The 19862-nt window shown below is 36.1% G+C and overlaps 1 protein-coding gene and 1 long non-coding RNA gene across 2 annotated transcripts; one reads left to right on the top strand and one right to left on the bottom strand.

The window, feature by feature from the left end:
• Positions 1-11391: 11391 nt before the first annotated feature.
• On the top strand, positions 11392-12667 carry LOC107765000 (uncharacterized). The gene is made up of 3 exons (XR_001643355.2): positions 11392-11530; positions 11884-11977; positions 12413-12667. It is a non-coding gene; the product is annotated as an uncharacterized LOC107765000 (long non-coding RNA).
• Positions 12668-15697: 3030 nt separating this feature from the next.
• On the bottom strand, positions 15698-17805 carry LOC142162399 (uncharacterized). Its single transcript, XM_075218751.1, has 2 exons — positions 16540-17805; positions 15698-16462 (listed from the first exon to the last, which is right to left on the bottom strand). The coding sequence occupies exons 1-2, from the start codon at positions 17803-17805 to the stop codon at positions 15698-15700; spliced, it is 2031 nt and encodes a 676-aa protein (XP_075074852.1).
• Positions 17806-19862: the final 2057 nt, after the last annotated feature.

Raw genomic sequence — 19862 nt, 5'->3', positions numbered from 1 at the left:
TACTTCACAAAATGGGTAGAAGCTGTCACTCTCAAGTCGGTCACTAAAAAAGCTGTAGAGGATTTTGTACACTCAAATCTTATCTGTCGTTTCGGTATTCCTGCAACTATCAATATAGATAATGCAGCAAACTTGAACAGTCACTTGATAGGAGATGTATGCGAGCAATTCAAGATAACGCATAGGAATTCTACTCCTTATCGGCCGAAAGCCAATGGTGCTGTGGAAGCGGCGAACAAAAACATCAAGAAGATTTTGAGGAAAATGATCCAAAGTTCCCGACAGTGGCATGAGCAGTTACCATTTGCATTGTTGGGGTATCACACTACGGTACGCACATCAGTAGGAGCGACTCCTTATCTTTTGGTTTATGGGACCGAGGCTGTAATACCGGCAGAGGTAGAAATTCCTTCGCTTCGAACCATTGTCGAAGCAGAAATCGAAGACAGCGAGTGGGTCAAGACTCGGTTAGAGCAATTGATTTTGATTGATGAAAAGCGAATGGCCGCGGTTTGTCACGGATAGTTGTACCAACGAAGAATGGCCCATGCTTACAACAAGAAAGTCCGACCCAGGAATTTCGAAATAGGTCAGCTGGTACTGAGGCGTATTCTGCCGCATCATGAGGAAGCAAAAGGGAAGTTTGCTCCAAATTGGAAAGGCCCATACATCATAAGGAAGATATTACCGAGAGGAGCATTGTATTTAGGTGATATAGAAGGAAATGACCCCGACACAGCAGTAAATGCAGATGCAGTCAAGAGATACTACGTCTGAATTATACTCCAGTAGTCTTGACGCATTCGAAATGACGAAGGTTTTATTCCCCACTACTCCCCAAACACCACCCAATTCTCTCTAAAAACCTTTGAGCCGCTTACAAAAAAAAAACATTGATTGAGGCCTGAACTACGTTTGACTTGATTCCGAAAGGATACGTAGGCAGCCTCTCCCTGAGGTTCAGTCACACCAACAATAAAATCCCATTCACCCTGAAATTGAAACCGGGGCACGTCGAGCAGTTTAGAAGTTAGTATCATCTACCTCTCTTTACCAAGCACAAGCCTTCAGATCAATTACCAAAGATAGTGGGAAACCAATAAGCGTCACAAATGGAGACCGGCACACTCTGAATTGAGAGAGATAAAATGAGAGAGTCTCGTCGGTGAAAACCTTCGGGCACCACGAGGCGACGGGAGTAGAGAAACCAAAATGAGAGAGCTTGTTTAGTAAAAACTCACAAAGAGTGCTATCAAGCGATGACAGGAAGATAAATGAGAGAGGTCAGCTGGCGAAAACCCGCAAAGGGCGCTGTTGGCCGAAAGAGTGACCCCACCCAAGGAGGTTTCGGCAAAGTTCCACCAGGTTTGGAATCACAGATCCGTTCTGGTTGAGGGAAACACAAGCTCATGGAAAGTCAGGCTTCCAGTCCAAAGAGCATGTCATGTCATTTAAAGCCAGCATTATCTTCCTCAGATAAGTCTTTCTCGTCCCGAAGGGGGTACTCCTTTTCTGAAATTCGTTTTATCTTTTCTTTGCTTTTCTTCGAATCTCTTTTATGTTTAAGCCCAAGTCCTAGATATACCGGAAAGTACAGGTGGCAGGTTTGGTTGCACGGAATTCCGTTTCATGAAGGAAAACGCCTCATTTCGTTGGTACGTTTGTCCAAGCCTGATGAATCATGATGTTTGATGGTGTTCAAAGTAAAGAGGAAAAAGAGAAATTTCCCCCAGCAAGTCCGCCTTCGGACGAATCCCCACAGAGTCTCCCTCTGTACAAATCCCCACAGAGTCTCTCCTTGTACAAATCCCCACAGAGTCTCTCCTTGTACAATATCCCACAGGGTCTCCCCAATATAAAAAAAAAAAAATCCCCGTTGGAATTTCCCCAGCACATCCCCAGCGAGTCCCTTTGTAAATATTCCCCAACAAGCTTACCCCAACAAACCCTAGAAAGCCCGCTTTGAAACAAATCCCCAGCATACCCTGTTGTACAAAAAATCCCCACAAAGAATCCACTTTGTAAATATTCCCCCCACAGAGCTTCCTGTTGTACCAATCCCCACAGAATACCTCCAATAAAATCCCCGTTGAGAACCTCTAAGCAAAACGGGACAAAAAAAAAGAGAAAAATAAAAGAGAGCCTTGCGAGGCAAATCATCACAAAATCTGGAAATACAAAACCTGAGCAGTCAAAAGAGTTTCGCCATTTGAATCCAATCAACGGCAAGACTTCGGAACAGAAATAAGGACGCACAAAGCAACAGGAACGATCAAGGTCACCAAACTGACCGTCATTTCCGAACTAACAATTGTTCTTTGTCTGAAAAGTTGAAACATGTATAATCCAAGACAACCGTGCAAGAAGCAGGTGTCGCCCAAAGAAGAAGGTACACGGGTACAAGAAATACTTTGGCAATGATGAATTCACTCGAAAGGTAAGTTTCCACGAAACTCCCTTTTATCTTCTACTAAAACAAGAAAATTCAAAAAAAAAAAGAGATCGTTTAGTATTCTCGAACTTTGTCTCCAGCCAATCAGCATTAGGGTTTTAAACCCTAAACTGAACTTTTTTCCTTTAGTCAGCATTAGGGTTTTAAACCATAAACTGAACTTTTTTCCTTTAGTCGGCATTAGGGTCTTAAACCCTAAACTGAACTTTTCCTTTAGTCAGCATTAGGGTTTTAAACCCTAAACTGAACTTTTTTCCCTTTCAGCCAGCATTAGGGTTTTAAACCCTAAACTGAGCTTTTCCATGCAGTCAGCATTAGGGTTTTAAACCCTAAACTGAGCTTTTCCATGCAATCAGCATTAGGGTTTTAAACCCTAAACTGAATTTTCCTTTTAGTTAGCATTAGGGTTTTAAACCCTAAACTGAACTTTTCCTTTCAGGGTTTTAAACCCTAAACTGAGCTTTTCCATCCAATCAGCATTAGGGTTTTAAACCCTAAACTGAATTTTCCTTTTAGTCAGCATTAGGGTTTTAAACCCTAAACTGAACTTTTTCCCTTCAGCCAGCATTAGGGTTTTAAACCCTAAACTGAGCTTTTCCATGCAATCAACATTAGGGTTTTAAACCCTAAACTGAACTTTTCCATGCAATCAGCATTAGGGTTTTAAACCCTAAACTGAATTTTTCCATGCAATCAGCATTAGGGTTTTAAACCCTAAACTGAACTTTTCCATTCAGTCAGCATTAGGGTTTTAAACCCTAAACTGAACTTTTCCATTCAGTCAGCATTAGGGTTTTAAACCCTAAACTGAACTTTTTCCTTTAGTCAGCATTAGGGTTTTAAACCCTAAACTGAACTTTTTCCATTCAGTCAGCATTAGGGTTTTAAACCCTAAACTGAACTTTTCCTTTCAGTCAGCATTAGGGTTTTAAACCCTAAACTGAACTTTTTCCTTTAGTCAGCATTAGGGTTTTAAACCCTAAACTGAACTTTTTCCATTCAGGCAGCATTAGGGTTTTAAACCCTAAACTGAACTTTTCCATTTAGTCAGCATTAGGGTTTTAAACCCTAAACTGAACTTTTCCATTTAGCCAGCATTAGGGTTTTAAACCCTAAACTGAACTTTTTTCCTTTCAGCCAGCATTAGGGTTTTAAACCCTAGACTGAGCTTTTCCATGCAGTCAGCATTAGGGTTTTAAACCCTAAACTGAACTTTTTTCCTTTCAGCCAGCATTAGGGTTTTAAACCCTAGACTGAGCTTTTCCATGCAGTCATCATTAGGGTTTTAAACCCTAAACTGACCTTTTTCCATGCAATCAGCATTAGGGTTTTAAACCCTAAACTGAATTTTCCCTTTAGTCAGCATTAGGGTTTTAAAACCTAAACTGAACTTTTTCCATTCAGCCAGCATTAGGGTTTTAAACCCTAAACTGAGCTTTTTCATTTAGTCAGCATTAGGGTTTTAAACCCTAAACTGAACTCTTTCCATTCAGCCAGCATTAGGGTTTTAAACCCTAAACTGAGCTTTTTTTCATTCAGTCAGCATTAGGGTTTTAAACCCTAAACTGAACTCTTTCCTTTAGTCAGCATTAGGGTTTTAAACCCTAAACTGAACTCTTTCCTTTAGTCAGCATTAGGGTTTTAAACCCTAAACTGAACTTTTTCCATTTAGTCAGCATTAGGGTTTTAAACCCTAAACTGAACTTTTTCCATTCAGTCAGCATTAGGGTTTTAAACCCTAAACTGAACTTTTCCCTTTATTCAGCATTAGGGTTTTAAACCCTAAACTAAACTCTTTCCATTCATCCATCATTAGGGTTTTAAACCCTAAACTGAGCTTTTTTCATGCATGTCAGCATTAGGGTTTTAAACCCTAAACTGAACTCTTTCCTTTAGTCAGCATTAGGGTTTTAAACCCTGAACTGAACTTTTTCCTTTAATCAGCCTTAGGGTTTTAAACCCTAAACTGAACTTTTTCCATTCAGCCAGCATTAGGGTTTTAAACCCTAAACTGAGCTTTTTCCTTCCAGTCAGCATTAGGGTTTTAAACCCTAAACTGAATTTTTTCCATTCAGCCAGCATTAGGGTTTTAAACCCTAAATTGATCTTTTTTCATGCATGTCAGCATTAGGGTTTTAAACCCTAAACTGAATCTTTCCTTTAGTCAGCATTAGGGTTTTAAACCCTGAACTGAACTTTTTCCTTTAATCAGCCTTAGGGTTTTAAACCTTAAACTGAACTTTTTCCGTTTAGCCAGCATTAGGGTTTTAAACCCTAAACTGAGCTTTTTCCTTCCAGTCAGCATTAGGGTTTTAAACCCTAAACTGAATCTTTCCTTTAGTTAGCATTAGGGTTTTAAACCCTGAACTGAACTTTTTCCTTTAATCAGCCTTAGGGTTTTAAACCCTAAACTGAACTTTTTCCATTCAGCCAGCATTAGGGTTTTAAACCCTAAACTGAGCTTTTTCTTTAGTCAGCATTAGGGTTTTAAACCCTAAACTGAACTTTTCCTTTAGTCTGCATTAGGGCCCCAACCCTGAACTGAACTTTTCCCTAGTTGGTCAGTATTAGAGTTTTCAACTCTAGGAACTGAACTTCTCCCCATCTATTCGGTATTAGGGCTCCAACCCTGAACTGAGCATTTTTATCTCCCTTCATCAATTTTATGAACTTTCTGGCGAATAATTCACGAAATTTTCCTAGTGAAACTGGGGCAGAAAATTTCGCTCGTTTGTTTGTTTTCTCCCGCAGGTCTAACCTCGAGCCACACGGATCGAAATGACCCACGAGATGAGTCTCAACTCAGAATCTAAAGAAGAAAAAGACAAAAAGAAGATGTCCCGAGATATCGGAGTAAATGGAAGGCAGATCGACTCCTACATTTGATTAAGGTCCTGAACTCTGCCAATCACGTCTCACTGAGTATCCCTGAGTGAGAAAGCACCTACAACTCGCAAGCATCAAGATTCAGATCGAAGTCTCCAAGCAAAATCAGCTAAGATCCATGATCAAGTCGCAAAAGAATCATAGATAGGGATCTTGTAACTAGCAGTTGACATGCATATAAGTATTTAGTTCAGTTTCAATTTTTCTTTGGTTGTAATAAGGCGGTCAGTAAAGCAGGTGACAACAGCAACAGCAGTAACAGCAAGCATCGCAATCCCATGGTAGTCCCAGCTACCAAAACTTCCCGAACTACATTGACCTGATTCCTGTTTAGCCCAGGATATGTAAGAAACCTTTGGAGCAAAGGTTCGGTCAAATCTTTCAAAAAATGCTTCACACGGAGTAGTCCATAGGCAAAAGTTGCTCATATCCACTCACTTTATCTTTGCACGAAAACCCTTCGTGTTTCCGAACAAAAAGGGGAAGCTGTGAGCACGTGATTTTTGTCTTACGCGACAATCGCTCCAAAAGAATTAAAAAAATAATAACAAATGGTCCTGCTGTACAAATTTGGATTTTACATGGCACTTTGTTAATTATTTATGATTTTTGCCCATTTTTATTAAAACAAAATACAAAATGTATGTGTCGTGCGTAATGTGAACCGTAATCCGATTGTTAAAGGGGAGATCACAAAAATACGCATTTCTTTTGTCCTGATTTGTTGCCTTGTTTAATTTTACCTACTTTTAACATTTTATACGCGTGAAATAAATATATTAAGTGTTAATTAATGGTGCTTAGTTTTTATTTAATTAGGTTGTGTATTTAGGAAGTTAGAAATAAAGAAAAAGAGGATAAAAATTTGTTTTAAAATGAATTTGGGCCGTGCCCATTTCAAAATATGAAGCCCAAATGAACGGCCCAAGCCACCAGTCCGAACAGCCCACCCCCAGGCCACAAAACGACGTAGTTTAACACCAAAACTACGTCGTTTCAATGCCGATCCATCTCAACCATTCAAACCAAACTAATCCAACGGCCAAGATCTCACACCCCGTACCCACTAACAGACCCGACCCGTCTCACCCGGACCGACCCCAACCCTTTACCCTCGAAACGACACCGTTCCCCGTTAGTTGAAGGATCCTGGCCCTTCATCACGTCTCATCCAATGGCCAGGATCCACATATCCACTAACTATATAAACCCATAACCTTACCCTGCCCCCCCATCCGAACCCCAGCCTTAGGTCACCTTCGTCCTCATCCCTTTCCCCTCCAAAACCCTAGCCGCCCCTGTATTCTTCACCATGAAAGCAGGCGGCATGGACGCCGGTAACCCCACCCTTAACACCATAGAATCCCCTTGCCATCCTGAACATGGATCTGTTAACTACTTAACTCGAATCCCTTCCCACCTTCTCGAATCTTCGTTTGAAGATTCGAGTCGGAACTTGACTTGCACCGTTTAACCCCAGTTTCACACCAGACACTCCCCAGACCCCCCTCGTGACCAAACCATGCTTGGTTTGGTCCGAATCTGACCAGGGAAGCATGAATCCCAGATCTAATCTTTGGAACCTTAGGGTTCCTCGTCACTGGTCCGTATCTCGTTTAAACCAAGAGATTAAGGTCTAATGGACCTTAATCGAAGTGTTTCTCATCTGAGAAACACTTCGATTAAAGTCCGTTCAGCCTTAAGAAAGGTCTGTTCGAATCCAAGTTAAGGTTTTTTGATTTTTCGGGATTTAAGGTGAGTTTTGTTTTCTTTTCTTTATTCTGTTAGTCCATGTTTGTTTAAAAGGCTGTTCATGTTGTTGTGAAATTTGTGTTTCGAATTTTATCAACTGTATCCTGTCCGCTTTGCCTAAACCTCGGTGTCTTGAGTCCTTCTTCTATTTGTTCTGATAATGTGTATGTATGTGTGTGTTGTGCAATTAGCTAATTTTCAAATTTGAACTGACTAACTGATTCCTCGAGTACAATTTTGCTTAGTCAGTACAATTCGAATCATGTGTCCTATACTGATTAAATGTCTGATTTTGGTTTCGATTGTATGTGTTATAACTAGTATAGCCGAGTCGACATATGTCGTCAATTAGTTTCAGTTGTCCGAACAATAACAAATCGACTTACTTCTGCTAAGCATTTGTTTGAATCAATTAGGAACTGAGTTTGTTTACTTATAGTTGTTAATTTGAATCAGAAATGCCAAAGGAATGTTTTGTTTAGTTACAGTTCTGAATTGGAGGTCATGTGCACTTGTGCACAACATGTGCATTTTTGCACCACAGGTGCATTTGTGCACAACCTGGTTCCTGCATAAAGGGCTTTTTGATTTAAAAATAGTTTGACAACATATGCTGTCAGATATATTCTGCTGCCCATTACCCTGCTTTAGTTTAAGAAGTATTAAACCTCATTTAAAAGAGTAAGTCTGCCAGGGAATGTGATGGGGGGGTTAATACTTAAATAGCTAAGTGGAAACTGAAAAGAAGATAGCACATGGGAGGGGTGTTCTTTTGGTCTAACAGGCTGTCAAAGGGCTGATGTTAAGGCTTATAAAAGGAGAAGAACACAGAGATAAAAAAAAAGAACAGAGACTGAATTTTTGAGAACTGGAAGTTCTGGGAAAAAACAGTAAAAAACTGGAAAAGGTTTTTTTTCCTGATAACTCAAGTATAATTTCAAAACTGAAGACTGATATTGGATTTTGAAAAGAAAGGAGATAGGGGGAGGGATATACAGAAAATCAGCAATTGTTTCTTCCTTGTTCGTGTGATTTCTCAGTTCGTTCAACCTGTTCAATCAACTCTGTTTTCTTTCAAGTATCAGCTGAGTTCATTGGTGGATTCACATTGTTTGTTTCTCCTGGATTTGACCTGTCTTGGAGTTTTGTTTCTACTGCATTGTTTGCTGCTGTCTTTTTGCCATTTTTCCATCGACTCTAACTGTATCCTGCACTGGGAGTTATTCTATCTGTTACCTGCTGTTACTGCTGCCGTTTCTGTTGCCATTGTCATTCTACTGACTTCCTTTCTTCTTCGATTGTAAGCATTCCCAGGTACACACTCCTGAAACCTTGTTGGTTGAAAGTTTGAAGTTTGAAGCAGAAATAAAGAACTGAACATCTTTTACTTTACAATACTTGTATTCAAAATAGGTCGAATGCTAGTTTGGCCTGTACTTGTTTAATTTCAAACTACAAATACTCTGTATGGGTTAACATACATTCTGATTTGAGGCGAACTACTAGATAGCATTTGTTTGTTAGATCGGACGTGTTTTAATGCATACAACCATTAGGTTTTGTTTTAGTTATGACATTATAACATAGAATCATGGCAAGCATCCGTACGTATTTTGTCTAGATCTCTGAACTATCAAATCTGTTACATACGGTTCCATTTAATTTCAAGATAAGTGTACCCAAACTAATTCTCATGTAGCGTTACGATAACAGGGTGATAATGTATGCCAACCCTTTTGTTAGATTACTCGTTCCTATATAGGTTCGATATGGGCTTCAATATAGATTCATTGTTTCGAAATAATGCGGTGACTTTTGAGGAAAACTAATAGGCATTTTTCGAATCTAATTAATAGTAGTCTTTCATCCATGACTTTGTTAATTAATCCGATAAGTTAATTTTGAAATTCAAGCTTAAGGTTTGTTTAATGTTAAATTTAGTATGTGTTATTTGTTTGCTTACAATCTCCCTTATCAAATTAACAAAGTTTGTTCATCCATGAAATAAAGCACAAAATAATTCACGCCTCATAAAATCAGATAGTAAAATAAGGATCCGAAGTTGGTCAAGCATGTAATCAGCATGTAATCCTCTTTCTTTCGTTTTATTAGAGACAAACACAATAGAAATGTAGTCACTTTAGGATATCCTCTTCTAAAATAATGAGACGAGCCTCGCTAAGTAAAAAATGCAAAGTGCGGGGCCCTCGATAATTAACCATAAAAAATACTTAGAATTTGGGACAAGCCGTTTAGTGAATTTTACGGCCTTCCCCAAAGATAATAATACGTTAGACTCTTTAGGCACGGTTTAATTAAATCACATTCTTAAATTCGGGTGTGCATTGATGTGACCCAAATCCAAATCTCAACGAAGTCAAAATGTGTTGACAATCACGGGCGCATTGATTGTGACGTGGTTCGAGATGCATTTTCACGACGTTGCAATTCTATAAAATAAATGATAATAATAAAAGCGGTTTAAACTTAATAAAAGCACGTAAGTCACAACATGTATTTAAATCAGATAATTAGCCATTATAACAATTTAAGCGACCGTGCTAGAACCACGGGATTCGAGGGTGCCTAACACCTTCCCTCGGGTCAACAGAATTCCTTACTTAGAATTTCTGGTTCGCAGACTTCATTTGGAAAAGTCGAAAATTTCCTCGATTTGGGATTCAAGATAAACCGGTGACTTGGGACACCAAAAACCAAACCTTTCCTAAGTGGCGACTCTGAATTAAATAAATAATTCCATTTCGAATATTGTCACTTAAATTGGAAAAACTCCCCTCGCGCATTTTTTAACCCTTCGGGGCCGGGCGCGCAAAAAGGAGGTGTGACAGTAACGTTTCTTTTAATGTCATTTATTGCTCATAATTGCCTCATTAAGACAAAGACATTACATCTTCTCCTAGAATCAACTATAAAAGGAGAAGGACTCAACATTTGTAAGGACATGAAATATTATTGAGATTACACTGAAATACAAAACTACTTATTACTTTATTATTCTCAGAAATCTTCTATTATTTTCCTCTCCAGATTATCAGTAACCCGAATTTCTCTTTATTTCTAGTTTTGATCAAAGACTCAGATTTTTGGTTAAACACACACACCTCGACTATTTTATCATATAAGAATAAATCATCTAATATCTTTTGAGTCCGTTTAGATTGAATTTGGGAATATTTCGATGTGAACCGCGGGAGCAATACTAAATTGAGGCAAATTCAGAATACTATATGTGATCTCAAAATAACAGGGTTCAAATTCGGCATGTGTACCTCATGATTTTTATCATACTTTATCGATCACTAAACCACACCCTTGGGGTATATTTTTGTAGTTAAAAAAAAATTAAAAAAAAAAATTGATATTGAAACTTCAACCCACCATTTAGATCCTTTACCTACCGTTCATAATTGCCTTATCCAACTATCGACCCTTCGAGATTCACTCCATTATCTTCTCTGCTTCATTACATAAGTCAATGCTTCCTCTTGGATTAATTCAAAATTTATGAGAAAATTGTTGTATGATTGTAATGTGATATAATGTATGTATTATTTTATTGTCGTCGATAAAATTGGGACCATTTTAGTTAAATCCAGTGTATGTGGTTGTGGGCTCGATTATTCTAAACTGACTGGTCAATATTTGGAAGAATTTATGGTTCTAATAAAATGTTATTGTTAAAAGGTATGCTTTATGGTTTATTTGAAAGTGTTACATTCATATTGCATCAAATAAATATTCAGAAATTTTGAACACAACTTAATTATCTTCAATGGTAAGATTTTAAAATAAAATAATTAATAACATCTTAATTAATGTAGTACTTATTTTGAATCAACAATGGTTTTGAAGCGAAGGGAGTAAATTAAGAATATATACTGTTCAATTATGATTAAGTGATGTAAATTTATATATGCAACACATACTTTGTATTGTAATTTAATTTCCTCATAATCATCAAATTCAACAAGGAAGTTGGCAGCAGTTGAAGTATTTAAGGCAGCGTAGCCTTGCTGTGTTGCCACATGTTTCTACAGAGAACATTAATGAGGATAATAATCACTATTTAAAGGAACAAGTCATTCTGCTGCAGTATTTGACAAGTGCAAGCTAAGGACCCTTTCACTTTTCTCCAGTTGCTTCTTCTTTCGCCATCCAAATCTGTACCTAAACAAACAAGAGTTGAAAGGAATCCTATTCGAATTATATTGTCGCCAAAAGCTTCTTCTTTTTTTGAGAATATTTATTTATATATAAGAAACTATATATAAAGCTGTACGTAGTTTTCATATACCATCAATAATTATCTACCTCCCTCTCTCTTTCTTCTTTTCTCTTTTTTACTTTTCTAATTAGTGAGTTTATCAGACATGAATGAGCCACCAAAATATGGTTATCCATACCCCTCTCAAGCTCAAGGTAATAACATATCTATATGTTCTTCTTTTATATTCATTTTATAAAAAGACAGTCTAGTATACTAAGTTTTCCTTCTACAATGCAAGAAGTGGGGAAGAAACGGATCACAATGATTTTTATGTATGTATGTATGTATGTATGAGTCTTATTATATATTTCTGCAAAAAAATATTTTCGCAACTTGAACTCGTTATCTTGTATTTATGCAAAAAGCTATTTTTGTGACTTACACTCGCGACATCCTTGTTACAGGATAATAAATTTTACCCCCTTCTTTTCATTTATCGTTATAATTGCTAAAAAACAATAGTTGAGCTGAGTATATTTCATTTTTTGTGTTTTTTAAAATATAGGTTATTATCAGGGGCCTCCTCCTCCAGTGATGGCGCCACCAACATATGCAGCTGCTCCTCCACCTCAGAAAAACAGAGGTTTTCTTGAAGGATGGTAAGCTTTAATTTGCTCCTTCTTCCACCATCCTAAATTTTATTGATATATGAAGAGATTATATTCTTTTGAAATTTTTAACAATACTAGTGTGATAAGGAAAATCAAGAAAAATGAAGTTTTTACCCTTTCTTCTTCAATGAATTTAGCTTATACACAAGGAGTAGATATATAATTTTTTACACTATCAGCCCATTTGAATATAACTTGCCTTCTTATTAAGCTTATTTATTTCAATTTATATGGACAATTTATCTCTATTTACTACTCATCTTTTAAGTAACAAAATAGTGTGAAAATCTTGCGATGTTGTAAAGTTAAACTCTTTTTCTAAATTTTCATTTTCGTGTGTTTACAATTTTAATTCTTTCCTTTTTGGCTAAAAGATGTTTTTAAGAAAATTCTTTTCTTTTTTAATTTTGTGAATTATTGCAGCCTAGCAGCTCTGTGTTGTTGTTGCCTGATAGATGAGTGTTGCTGTGATCCCTCTATCATCTGTATGTGGTAGTAATTAAGGTGTTGCTTCTGCTTTTTACCAAAATAATAAGAATTGTAATGTAAATAAGTTCTTTAGGAACAGCAGTATTGGGAGTTTATCTTGTAATTATCTTCTTTTAATTATTGAACTCTTTTTTGTTCTCTGAGAGAGTTACCATTTCATTAATTGTATTATCCATTTCTGCTCCTGCCTTGAATACCTGGATTTAACCCACCGCCCTCGTGCTATTTGTATATCATGTCCCTTACAATTTACGTGTAAAAGACAAATCTCTTGTGTGTAAAAGTAAATTTCCCATATGTAAAAAAAAATATAGGGTCTTAAAACTAAAAACAAGTTTGCAAAGAGCCACAATCCCCACTTCTTTTTATTCCCTTCTTTTTCACGGTTAAATGGATTCACCGATTAAGACCTAAATCAATTCTTCTAGAGTTTTCAAGATATTTTCTTATGAAGTTTTGTTACAGCATTTATAACCGCTTCTGAGGTTATTTTCAACAATGTTAACAATCAGCAACCGAATCTTTACAATCCATCAGTATGGCTAATGTTGAGAAAAGCTTGGAAAGCTGCAAAGGACATATAGCCTAACAAAACCAATCACACGAAGCAAAGCATTAATTATAGAAGAATTAACTGAAATAGCCGCTCACCCAAACGCTTAAATTAAGAATAGCCGATGAGGATATAATATATGCATACTTTATGTATAATATGTGGATAATTATGTATAATTAATGTATAATTTATATATATGATTAGAAAAAGTAAATAATAAATATGACCAGTTATTTGTGCAAAGATTCCTTAATCATATGAGCATTGCGTGCCACACAATTATCCTTATCTTTATTAGGCATTTCCACATTGTCCAATCGAGTTGTTGTTTAACATGTCAATCAAGGAATAATGCAAAAAAGAAGGAATTAGTGGATCTTCAAAAGTTTTTATTCTCTTGCTTAGTTAAATGAATTGAAGAAAATAAATTTATCTAGTACCTTTATTCTCCTTTCTAATTCTTCTCCATTTTTCGATGTTCTCTTTCATTTTCCGGATAACTTATACGTATATATCTTTTATCAGCATATGTATTGAGTAACGCCACCCAACAAATTTTAGACAACTAAATAATGTATTGGTGGGTGGAAAAATTTATATGACACGTAGGTTAATGATATGGTGACAGATGTCATTTGAATAAGATCAATAAAAAAGAATGATGAGGTGCAGGAAAAATACCTGTGGGTATTGTTTACAAAAGATATCGTACCTTCCAATTGAGAAATAAGAGATAGCCACGAAATGCATGAAGATTGTAAAAGAGGAAGATTCATCGACGGCTGCGAATATAGAAAAGGAATTAGCATGATCGCTGATTATACGCTATTATTTATTATTATCATAACCATTACGAATAATTTGAGTAATGAGCAATTAATGTAGTTAATGTTAGTAACGGGCAGGAATTAAGCAAGGAAAGCAGTTACATAATGTATCCTTATATAAACACCCTTTGCCATACTTTGTACGATCATCAAGGAATTCACAAATATATGCAATTAGTCTTCTACTCTTATTTATTTGCTTGATTGAAGATTCTTACTCTCAATTCTTGGAAGAGGCTGTAATAATCAATAAGATTCTTTTTTTTTTCTTCTATTTTTTCTTATAAGAGTACTCATTGAATATTTAGTTTCTATTATTTCTTATTCTCTTATATTTAGAAAAGTGAAGTAAAATTAGTTATTAGAAATCCTATTAATTATTTTAATATTTGCTTTGACCATAAAAGTTATTTTTCGGTTAAACAAATAAATATTTTTTTATATAACTTAACCCAGAGGGGAGATTCTAAAGTTATGCTTATAACATGCTTCTGCCGCGTATAATCGTTTTTGTTAGCAAAAGAGTGGATAACGACCCAGGTGTCAATTCGACAGAACTTCTAAAAAAATATTAGCTAAGTACAACGTTTTTCTGCTGTTTTTTCTTGTTCAGAATTATATTGCTTGTCCCCAAAATTCAGTTTAACACAAAGAAATTGAGCACAAGCTTTGTCTCCAAATGACAAAGCCAGCTTATCCTTACCCTGCTGCAGCTGAATTCTTCTTACTAACTGACTACTTGCACTTCTCTCGCCAGTATATATTAGGTTGGTAGAAAAGGGCTTTCAAAAATATATACACTCACTAATTTAAGTACATAATATATATGTATATATTTGACGGTTATTTTTCTTTTATTTGGGAGGACGGCTTTTTAAGTTAATTTCTCAAAAACAAATATCTCAAAAAGTAAGTGTTTGTGTATCAACAAGGGCGGATTTATTATAGGGGATTATGGGGTATGTGAAGCTATGATCTCTTCGTAAAATTAGATATTTATGTACATATTTTTTGAAATTAGTATAATATTAACTTTTGGCAGTACTCATGCTCAAGAAGACTGAATGGTGCACTTGGTTGAAGATTGAGTTATTTACCAAGAGTAATAAAGATCAATTCTCACTTAATATATTTTTCTCTTTTTTTAGTAGTACACTCATGTACTAAAAATTTTAGATCCGCCTCTGTGTATCAACGATCTAAATCTGATCCTTTTTTCTTTAATTTTTTTTGAATCTAAGGTTGATCCAATAATAACCATAATGTAATAGATTCAGCCCCTAACCTATTAAAATGAATTAGAACTTTTAATTTAACCACAGAGAGCAAAAGTTGGTGCAGTAAATATAGTAATGTGGATTAACGTCGTAACAGGTTATTACAAGGGACCTCCAGTGATGGCTCCTCCAATGTATGTTGCTGCTCCTCCTCCGAGGAAGGAACCTGGTTTTCTCGAGGCTTGGTAATATAACTATATTCTTCTCCTCTTCTTTGGTCGTGATGACTTAATTTCTTCCTCCATCGACTATTTTTATTTTAAGCTGTGGGTGGGGGTGGACGGGTACAGTGGCGGAGGCAGGATATTTGCGAAGGGGGTTCAAAAATTTTAAAAGTCAAATACACAATGAAGCTAGCCAACCAAAACCAAAAAAAAAAAAAAATAGATGCTAACAGATTTTATTAATAGAAAGAGAAGTTCTCAACACAAAGATAGTGTTAAGATAAACATATCATAGTAACAAGACTTTCAAAAGAGAAAATACAAAAAACAAGTCTTGTATTAGTTACAAGGACCTAATGACTAATGAGATCAACAAAAAATAACTAAGTACATTATTACAACTGCACTCGACGGGGTTTCATATCTTGAAATGTTTTAATAATAGCATCATTAGAAATACTATCAAACACAATTTTTTCTACATAAGGCACCAAACAACCGCTAAAGAACTCATCATTCATTCGACTTCGTAAGTCATTCTTGATAAACTTCATCGCCGAAAAAGCTCTTTCAAAGGATGCGGTAGCAACGGGCAGAAGCAAAGCAAGTTTCACTAAGCGAAATACAAGAGGATAATTTGAATGCTTCTTTGTCTGAACTAATCTTTTTGAAAGATCACAAAGCCCATGTAGATCGGAGAATCTTTCATCAACATCACGAACATCAATAATATAACTTGCAAGTTGATTCTCAAGAGCACCCATACTAAATTCATCAAAGTCATCAGGATATAACTCAGTCATTCTCATTATTTTCCTGATGTCAAAACTTGAAAATGAGTTAATTGGATTCAAACAAGCAATTCCACGAAGCAAATGAGTTGTCACTTCGTCAAAACGTTCATTAAGTTCTTGAATTTGCCAATCAATAATTTTGCAAAATACATCAACCCGATAATGATGTAAGACTGTACAGTCATCAGGTTTACGACGTGATCTTAAAGAACTAACGTATAGCTCATCAAACTGAGGTATCAAAATATCATATTTGATACAAAATGCAGATATCTCCGCAATAAGAGAATTCCATTCCTCTTTCCTTAACTTTTGCAACCTTTTCTTTGCTACTTCAACAAGTAGCATGGCGTTTGCAATGTCTTGCTCTTTTTTTGTAAGCATTTATTGAGCTCATTTGTGATTGCTAAAATATCTCTCATCAAATGTAACATGAATGCAACCTCAAATGTTTGACAAGCCCTGAGATATCCCATTGCCTTGGCTCTTTCATCTGTAGAATGTGCATCAAGAACAAGCAATTCAAGAACATCGAGAATAGAGCCAAACATCAGAATAAAATTATTAAAAGATTTAAAGTGAGATCCCCAACGAGTATCACATGCTCTTGAAAGACCAAATTCTTGATTCAAGCCCCGACCAGTTGTAAGCTCACCCATATCTAATGCCTCTTGAATTCTTTCTTTTTGAGATTCTGGAAATTCATCCATACGCTTAAACGAAGATCCTAATATATTCAAAATATTGGAAACCAATACTACAAGTTCCCCCACTTGAAGACATTTCTTAGAAACCGCAACAAGGGTAAGTTGGAGTTGATGAGCAAAACAATGAATGGAATGAGCTGATCTACTTTCTCTCTTAATCAACATTTTAAGACCATTAATCTCACCTTGCATATTGCTTGCCCCATCATAACATTGTCCACGCACATATGATAGACTTAAGGAGTGTTGATCAAGTAAATTAACAATTGCACTCTTCAAAGATGAAGCACAAGTATTTTGAACATGAACTACATCAATAAGTCGCTCCATCACAAATCCCATTCTATCAACATACCGTAAGACAATCGCCATTTGCTCTTTGCGGGACGTATCAAAAGATTCATCAACTAGCAAGGCAAAGTAATCACCATTTAGTTCCTCAATTATAGCTTTAGTTGTTTCTATCTTACATGCAGTTACAATGTCTTTCTGAATTATTGGAGAAGTCATTTGATCATTTTGAGGAGCATGTTCCAGTACATAATCACGAATGTTATCACATACTTTTGCATACCATGAGAGAGTTTGAAGAAAATTACCCCTACTAAGTGAAGACTTAGATTCATCATGACCTCGAAATGCTAATCCTTGAGTTATAAGAAGCCTTACTACATTAACTGAAGCAGTTAAGCGAATCCAATACTCATGCTTAAGTTGATTAGATTGCCTTTCAAATGAAGATTGAATAGACCGTTGTTGCCGCAAATCTTGGCATTTCTTTTTTGACTCATTGTGAATGCTACTCGATCCATGTTTATCAAAACTTTTCTTTTTATGCCAACTCTTAAACCCTATACTTGAAAATACATCACCTCCGCCTTGATGAATATTATTATCTTTAAATAGATAACAATACAAACAATATGATGCATCTTTACTTACACTGTACTCCAACCAATCATGATATTCATCATCAAACCATTTAGGATTAAATCGACACATTGATCCAGAAAAATTTGTTTTAGGAAAGTTATGAAGCCGAGGTTGACAAGGACATTGTCGAAGGTATTCTCTCCTAATAATATCATGATGATTTGGATGGAAGTCCTGTCACACCTCCTTTTTCCGCACCCGAGAGGGTGCAAGGGAGTTTTTTCCAATTAAAGGACAATCGAAACGGGATTGGTTTATTTATTTCAGAGTCGCCACTTGGGAGATTTAGGGTGTCCCAAGTCACCAATTTTAATCCCGAATCGAGGAAAAGAATGACTCTATATTACAGTCTGCGTACCAGAAATTCGGATAAGGAATTTTGTTAACCCGGAAAAAGGTGTTAGGCATTCCCGAGTTCCGTGGTTCTAGCACGGTCGCTCAACTGTTATATTTGGCTTATTTATCTGATTTTAAATACAATATGAACTTATGTGCAAATTTTATCTTTCAACCGCTTTTATCATTTACTGTTATTTTTATCAAGAATTGCAACGTTATAAAAATATATCTCGAACCATGTTACAATCAATGTACCCGTGGTCGTCGACACACTTTGACTCCGTTGAGATTTGGATTTGGGTCACATCAATGTGCACCCGAGTTTAAGGAAATTAAATTATTAAAGGCGCGCCTAAAGCGACTAGCGTATTTATTTTGGGTAGGATCGTGCAATTTTACTAAACGGTCCATCCCGAAGTATAAACAATTTTTAAAACAAATATTTACTGAGGGCCCCGCAATTTTTATTTTATTTGGCGAGGCTCATCTCATTTTTATTTTTTAAAATGAATTTGCAACGTCATGGACACGCACCTCGAACCACGTCACAATCAATGTACCCGTGATTAGAAACACATTTCGACTCCGTTGAGAATTGGATTTGGGTCACATAAATGTGCACCCGAGTTTAAAAAGGTAAGATTTATTAAGGCGCGTCCTAAAGAGTCTAACATATTGTTATTTTAGGAAGAGGCCGTGAAGGTTCATTAAACGGCCAAATCCAAAGTCTAGTCAATGGTTATGTATTTTATTGAGGGCCTCGGCGGTTTGTGATTTATTTGGCGAGGCTCGTCTCATTTTTATTTTAAAAGGATAAACCTATAACGACTACATTTTTCTATTAAGTTCGTCTCTAAAATAAAAGAAAAATCTCCTAATTATTTACATGTTGAAAAACGCAACTTATTAGTTATTAAGTTTCGGCTAATGTGAACGGAAAATTGTGATCGCGTTTGTACAAGGAAAAACTGCTTTCATTCCACATTTTATTATTTGCTAGAACATGAGATAAATACACAATAATATCAAAACAGATTAACTATTCTTCGATTAATGTAAACTAACATTATTAGATGAAGAAGTTATACATATGCGACATCATTGCTCATTTAATCAATCAACTACATTTTTATACCAAGAGAGGGAAATTAATATTCAAACACAAATCCAACAGGAGGAATTCAACAGGAACAAAGCCTGATTAATATTTCATTTTTCTCTTCAAGCCGAGAGTGTACAAATGTGTACCTGGAAACAGCAGTACAGGAACAAAAGAAGTAGGAGTCAGCAGCAGTAGTAACACAGCAACAGCAGGTTCAGCAACACCGCAAAACCAGTAACAACCAGTAGAATAACCCAGTAACAGACTGAAAACTCAGCAGTGAAAAAGTACAATCACAGTCAAAGCAGAAGAGAGAAAAGATACGAGATGCAGCAGCTTCAGATTTTTGAATAACACTCGAGAAAAGACAAACGGAATTTATTCAAATAGAAGTTCAAGTTGTCTTTCTCTTTTACTTTCTAACACTCTTGAGATGTTTTCCAGAATCTATTACCCTCAAAAATGTTCTCCCAAATAATAATCTCTAAATCCTCTCAATAATATTCAAGTCCTAAAAACTCTCCCAAAAAATCCTCCCATTTCAAGTCAAGAATGACTCTATATATAGCAAGACAAGTCTTCCATTCCCAACCCCAAAATTATTCCCCCAATGGCATGCTTTGTCCCACTATTAAATGTCTTCTTTATTTTAAATATTGTTCCTCATGCCTACATTAAACAAGTA

Source organism: Nicotiana tabacum, chromosome 7 (assembly GCF_000715075.1).
Source record: "Nicotiana tabacum cultivar K326 chromosome 7, ASM71507v2, whole genome shotgun sequence".
Classification (NCBI taxonomy): Eukaryota; Viridiplantae; Streptophyta; class Magnoliopsida; order Solanales; family Solanaceae; genus Nicotiana; species Nicotiana tabacum.
This window is presented reverse-complemented; position numbering and strand designations above follow the sequence as displayed.